The sequence below is a fragment of the Vulpes lagopus genome, chromosome 12 (assembly GCF_018345385.1).
Source record: "Vulpes lagopus strain Blue_001 chromosome 12, ASM1834538v1, whole genome shotgun sequence".
Taxonomy (NCBI): domain Eukaryota; kingdom Metazoa; phylum Chordata; class Mammalia; order Carnivora; family Canidae; genus Vulpes; species Vulpes lagopus.
The window spans coordinates 23,625,356-23,632,431 of NC_054835.1; the positions used below are offsets into that span (position 1 = coordinate 23,625,356).

Here is a 7,076-nt window from a genome sequence, read left to right on the forward strand (position 1 = left end):
TATTTATAACTGCTACTACTTTTATAACTGCTACTGGGTGGTGGCGTCTGTGCCCTCCGAGGAAGGGTTGGGGGTAGGGGTTGGTGAGGGTCTCCCAAGCTGCATAGGACAAGAGCAAGAAGCAGTAGGAAAGTTTGCATGAGTTCAGGTTCCAGATGCCCTACATCCTAACTCATCTCCAAAGAGTTGATGTACTCCCGCACCCATTTCTTCTGTGGGTTGGCACACACCTGGCGGTGTTTTCGGGTGACAAAGCTGTGGAAGAAGAGGACAGGATGAGATTTGGTCAGCACCTGGACCATTTTTGGAGATGAGGTGAACTGAGGCACAAGGGGATGATGATGATGATGGTACTGGAGTGGAGGATTCTTGGAGCTGTTGGCTTGGAGCCAACAAAGTTGGATTTGTAGCTTTTAAGGAAAGATATTTCCTCTTCTGTTGAATCATAGGGCTCCAAGCCAGAAGCAGATCTGTGTGCATATTAACCCCCACAGAAATATGTATGCAACCTGGAGAGCTAAGGGCATATGGAGCTCAGGAGTCTAGGATAGAGCTGGTCAATCACTGTTTTTTTCTCAGCACTTCCGGTTTTAGACCTGGTAACAAGTGCCAAGATGCAGAAAAAAAGAGGGGTCTTCTAGGAACTGAGTTATGGTTGAGTAGGTGAAAGAGAAAAAGTGGTACAACAAACATGCGATTTGCCTTCAGATAACACAGTGCCTGGCAAAGGGTAGACACTCAACAAACGAACCACATCTATGTGTGTGTGGGTGAATGATAGAAGGACATGACCCCGAGTCTTGATTTCATCACTTATTAGTGGATTCACCTTGGCAAGTCACCTAGGGCCTCTGAATCTATTTGTTTACCTCTAAAATACAAATAGAAATACTTCCTATTGTGCACTGTTGTTGTGAGACTCAAATGAGATGGAATTGTGGAGTTTTGGAAAACACCGCATGTGGTTTGTCATTGGAATGTTATGGGACCTCTTCTTTAGGAGGGATCAGAGCAAGATGACCCCAAAGGTCCTGGTACTGGACATGCATGCTCAGAGAGGGTGAAAGCCCCGAGGTACTCCCGGTGTCAAAGCACTTCCACCAATTAACCAGCTAGAATGTGGAGGCCACTGGGAGGGAAGGGCCTTATCTCTACAGGAGTTGATGGCATGCATTGGATGCATAAAAGCCTGCGGGGCACAGGCTTAGTCCAGCTGCCTACCTCACCTGTTGGCTGGGAGACTGATTCCATCTGGGGGAAACTGGACTGGAGAGCAGTGCCCGCAGTTCACGTCATACTTTTGGGCCAGCCCTGTCTACTTGGACCTTTCTCCTTTGGGCTTCTTTAGGATGTTTTTCTGCACCTTGTGAGCTCAAATATTTTCAAAGTGAAGCTTAGGTCGTCTGGCGAGGATGAGGATTTCTTGGTTTCTTTTTGGGTTCTATGCTGGATAGTGTTTGCTCTTGAGGAAGCTGCTTCCCCTTTTCTGAGACTCAGAGCCACTTGACACTCTCTCTTCTATTCCAATGTGCAGAAGAGAGAAAGGGAGCAGATGGAATATTCTGGGCTCTCATGCCTCCTAGTGTTTGTTTATTTGGGGTAATAAGGGAACTTCAGACAATGACCCTGCCCTGGTTCAGCCACGTCAGACAGGAAATCCTGCAGACTTGTTATCCTCTCTTCTCGGCCCCTGGCCCTTTCCGTCTGTGGCCAGGAAATCAAAAGGGCAGGAAACGAATATCTGGGGTGAGGGTTTCTCAGGCCTCTATTTCCTCCTGAAGAATGTGAGACTGGGGAACAACCTCCCTGGCTAAGCTTCTCTCTCTGCCCCCATTTTGGGGACCCCCTCCTTGCCTGACTTCCCTTCTGCCTCTCCCTTCCTGCTTGTTCTTTCCGGAGCAACCACTTCCACCTGCCCCTTGAGTGCAGGTGTTTCTCAGAATTGCTGCCCCTTTCTGTGTTTTTCTCCCTAGTTTCTGGCCCTAGGTGTGGCACACTGAGGGGGCTTAATGCATGTTTATAGCATGAGGTCATGAATGAATTGCACTCATCAAATTTTGTCACTTCTATGTATATAATATTACCTTTGGAGAAGGAGGAGGAGAAGTGAACACTTATCAGGTACCAACTGTGTGCCAGGACCTATTCCAATTTTGTTTTTCATCTCATTCTTCTCCCTTTGACCCAGTGAGGCAAGTACTTCTATTTCACTCCACTTTGCAGCTGAAGAAATGGAGGCTCAGAGACGTTAACTCATGGGTCCAGGCTCCTGCAACTGCCCAACTGGCAGAGCTGGGATTCTAATGAAGCCTGACTTGCTGAGCACTCGAGCCAGCGCTTACCAAGACTCTGCTAAAGATTGCTACTCTCCTCTCAGGAGACTCTTTCCTCCTACAAAAGAATGTCTTATCTCTATGCCCAACACTGTTTCCTGGCTACCAACTCCTGCTGGACATTGCCACAGAGTTGTCGTGCTGGCATCTTAGCTTTATCCTCTTTAAACAGTTTTTCCTTGAGACTTCGGGGAGTGCCACACTTCTCCAGCCTCAGGGTCACTTAGCCCTCTGGCTAGAAACCTCAAGGTCACTTAGCTCCCTTCTTGTCCTTGCTCCTGACCTCCCCTCACCTGCCAGGACTTGCCGACTCCATACGTGACAGTTTCCAACCCTCTACTTTCCTGCAGGTCCTGTTTAGCCTTAATACTACTCACATGGGTAACCATAACAGCCACTTCACTGGGCCTGGCTCTCTAGGCTTTCTCTATGCCCATTCACTTCACTTGCTCTAACACTTTTGAGTCCTTGTGCTGATGCTCAAGTGCCCACCACTGCTTTTCTACACAGGGATGCTGCATCAACCAAAAGAGCGTCCAGGCGACACTCAGTCTGCCTAACATACCTTGTCCCTCAGGCTTTTCTCAAGCACCTTTTGCAGCAAACATCCACTAACCCCCGGGGCTGAATGTGCTCCCTCCCTCCTTCTGTTTTTATTTTTTATTTTTTAAAAAAATTTTAAAAAAGATTTTTATTCATAGAGACACACACACAGAGAGAGAGAGAGAGAGAGAGAGAGAGGCAGAGACACAGGCAGAGGGAGAAGCAGGCTCCATGCAGGGAGCCTGATGTGGGACTCCATCCCTGGTCTCCAGGATCACACCCCAGGCTGCAGGCGGCGCTAAACCGCTGAGCCATGGGGGCTGCCCTTCTGTACTGTTTTTTACACAGGACTGCTCTAATCATTTTGAATCTCACTGCCTTGTATTAGACTGTGAGTCCCATGAGGGCAGGGATAGTGTATTTTTCATCTCCACCTGCCCATAACAGGTGCTCAAAGAAGGATTGTTTTTTTCTTTTGAAAAATATGTTTTCAGAGATAAAATTAGTAGTGCTAGATATTACCACGACACTTTGAAGCATTCACCAGAAAAAAAGGCAATTCTTGAATGCATATGGCTTTGCAAGTGTCACAGGAATTTTTGGATTAAAAAAACTTCACTTTATAGAGGAAACTTCACGATTACCCCCTTTTCATTCTTTAAGTCTCTATTAAACTTCTTAAGCAACTGTCACTGTTGGGCTGTCGGTAGTAGAAAGAGGAGACTCTAAAGACAGGCTCTATCCTTCACTTACTGTGCAACTTTGGGCAAGTCTCCAAACCTCTGGGTTTCAGATTCATTATCTGAAACATGCAGAGAATTACACATACCTGTCAGGGTTGTTGTGATGAAATTTGGAGATAACCCATGTAAGGCATTTGATACACACTTCTAGGTAGTGAGGACTGTTAATTTTTCAGGTGTTAGTTTGCATATTTAAAGGAGAATCTCATGTCATTATTTCTTCACCAGTTGATAATTTTTTTTTTTAAAGTACATTTGACTGTAACTAGGGCTCTCTGACCTCTGACTGCTCCTTCTTAGATCCTCTGAGGTTGCAGGTAGATTTGATTGGGTGTGGCATATGGGAGAACATGGGATTCTTAGTTCGAGAGAGATGGCTATGTCGATCTTATCTCCATGCAGGGACATTGTAGGTACACCCATAAAGATCAGAGACCTGACCCACTCCATCAGAGTGGGGAAGGATCCCCCAGGAACCCCTGCCTAATCCTTCTACACAAAGGTTGGCGGGGGGGATCTGAAGCTACAGATGGAGGAACTCTGGCTATTTGAGCAGCTAGAAGATGGGTGGGAGTGGATAGGGCAGGCTCTTAGAGGGCTCCTGTGGGGGACTGGCTCTGGAACAAAAGGTGTCCCTTCCTCATCCCCCCTGCCCCCCCTAGAGGGTCCACAGGGCTGGGACTCACACGACTGCTGGCATGGAGCACTTGCTGCTGGTGTAGAAATACTCCTGGATGTGGGTGAAGGGTAGTCGGCCGGAAATGTAGGCAAAGCAGCAGGGTGTGGTGTCTGAGGCATCTAGGAGGAGAAAGCAGTAGACTCCTGTACTCATTGCCATTATACATGGGTGTTGTGCTGGGTACATTATCTTGGATAGACTGTTACCCTTCTTTGGCTGAAACTGAGGCTCCGAGAGGTAAAGTCCCTTGGCTGTGGATACACAGTAGCAGAGTGGGTGATTCCAACAGAGGATGGAGAAGATCTCCACAATCTTCTATCTAATCCTTGAGCCTTGCATGTATCCTTCCCTCTACACCCTAATCCTCTGCCTTTGGTTCTATGGATATCATGGGCTTCCTCCTGGCTTGTCTGGGCTCTTTGCCCTTATTCTTGCCCTCTTGTGATCCTCAGTGGATTCAGAACTTAGTTTCTTTGAGACCTACGGTGGGTTGGGGGGAGGCTTCCAAAATTCAGTCTTTATGGCTCAGCCTCAACCGCTAAGAGGGGCCTGAAGATGTGTATTGTGTCCTGGGAGTCTCTGGCTGAGGCATGGTAAGAAGGCCTCCAAACAGGGAAGGAGAGCTTTCTATTGGTCAGTTAATTCAGGATGACCCTGGAAGGTGTCAGTTGCCACTTCCCAGTAAAGTAGGAGTGTTTAGGAGCCAGACAGTACTGAGTTTGAACACCAGTTTCCCTATTTCCTAGCTATGTGACCTCAGGCAAGTTACTTAACTCCCCTGAGCCTCTGTTTCTCTGTCTTTCAGTCAAGCTCAGCCACTCAGTCATGGCAAGTATTAAATGACATGGTACATGCAGAGCAGTCAGCATAATACATAGTCCATACTAGGTTTTAAAAAAATCCTCTGGGTGGCACAGTTGGTTAAGCATCCCACTCTTGATTTCAGCTCAGGTCATGATCTCAGGGTGGTGGGATCAAGCCCTGCATCAGTGCTCCTTGCTCAGTGAGAGTCTGCTGGAGATTCTCTCTTTCCTTCTCCCTCAACCCCTCCCCTCTATTCTCTCTCAAATAAATCTTAAAAAAATTAAAATAAAAAAAAATCCTCTCTCAGGGCCCACTTTTTCTATCTATGAAACAGGGAGAATATGACTATCCCAAGCTTAGAAGTCTCTGAGAAACCCTCCTGGTGATAGGGTTTTGAGGTCAGTTCAAGCTGCCTCTGCCTGCTAATATCCCCAGCATCAGTCCGCGCTCAGCACCTGAAGGGCTTGGTATAGATCTTGAAGACAGAAAAGTTAAGCAGAGGGTCCCTGCCATGGAGTGGCTTAAAGATCTCTCAGGGACAGCTGGACAGCTGGACATCTGGGTAAAGCAATATATAGGAATATATATATAGGAATATAAAGCATCGGGTTCAAGAAGCCTAAATGCTGCAGTTGAAAGGAGGACAAAGTCTGGGCCAGTGTGAGGGTCTGGCCCCAGGCTGCAGTGATCAGGACCTGACTTACATGGGGAGGCAGAGGCAGGAGCACAGAAGGTAGCAGTAGCGAGGAGGACTGCAAAGGTAGCTGCGGAGACCTTCATGGTACCTGCTGATGGAGAGCCACCTGCTGTCTCAGGATCCTCTGAGGGGATCTTCTGCAGCTCAGGCTGGCCCTTTATAGTGTCAGGCCAGTAGAGGGGGTGCCCCCCCAAGGGGAGTTTCCAAAACAGCAGCCACATATTGCTTGATACCATAAGTGAAATTGCACAAAATGGAAAAGAAAACTGAAATAGCCTCCGGAAATTTGAGTCTCATTCTCTCTCTCCTTCTCACTGCCTCTGATCCAGAGTGAGCTCATCAGTTCCTCTTTGCCCTCCAGAAGAACTAATATTGGCACTGGTGGTGGAAAACCTCTCCCTCTGCTGGCATCTTCAGCTGCTTTTAGGGCAGGGGTCCTCATCAGAGGTCAGCATGCAGCTTCCCTGGGGATAGTGGGGGGCAGTTAGGATGGATTAGAAATTACTAGGTGTTTATTTGGTTGCTTTCAAAGTTCTTCTTGCTCATGCATTACAGATCCGTATTTTCCCTCTCATACATGGAAAGGTGTTTGGGAAGAGGAGGGTTCTCTGACATATATAGCCTCCAAAGAAGGTGAGAACACTCACCCTGTGGGGCCAGGCACTATTCTAAAGGTTTTACAGATGTCAACTCATTTACTATTCTTCTCATTTTTCCCATTTTACAGAGGAAGAAATTCAGTAACTGCTGGGATCCCATCTCATTTCTAAGGTCGTCTTCTTCTTCTTCTTTTTCTTGTTCTTCTTCTTTCTTCTTTCTTCTTCTTCCTTCTTCCTTCTTCTTCTTCCTTCTTCTTCTTTCTTCTTCTCTTCTTTCTTCTTCCTTCTTCTTCTTCTTCTTTCTTCTTCTTCTTCTTCTTCTTCTTCTTCTTCTTCTTCTTCTTCCTTTCTTCTTTTTTAAAGATTTTATTTATTTATCCATGAGAAACATAATGAGAGAGAGAGAGAGAGAGAGAGAGAGAGAGAGAGAAAGGGAGAGGCAGAGACACAGGCAGAGGGAGAAGCAGGCTCCATGCAAGGGAGCCCTATGTGGGACTTGATCCTGGGTCTCTAGGATCATGCCCTGGGCTGAAGGTGGCGCCAAACTGCGGAGCCACCCAGGCTACCCTCTAAGGTCTTCTTGAGTACAAAAGTTAAAGAATTTGAAGGTTGCAGAGGATGCCAGGGATCATTTCTTCCATGTTCTTCAATTGCAGAGGAGGAAACTAAGGTCCAGAG

At 47.0% G+C, this 7,076-nt stretch overlaps 1 protein-coding gene across 1 annotated transcript; it reads right to left on the reverse strand.

The window, feature by feature from the left end:
• CCL5 (C-C motif chemokine ligand 5) lies at window positions 1–5,951 on the reverse strand. Its single transcript, XM_041724103.1, has 3 exons — window positions 5,807–5,951; window positions 4,306–4,417; window positions 1–255 (listed from the first exon to the last, which is right to left on the reverse strand). Exons 1-3 carry the CDS (start codon window positions 5,880–5,882, stop codon window positions 168–170), a joined length of 276 nt encoding a protein of 91 aa, XP_041580037.1. The 5' UTR covers window positions 5,883–5,951; the 3' UTR covers window positions 1–167.
• Window positions 5,952–7,076: the final 1,125 nt, after the last annotated feature.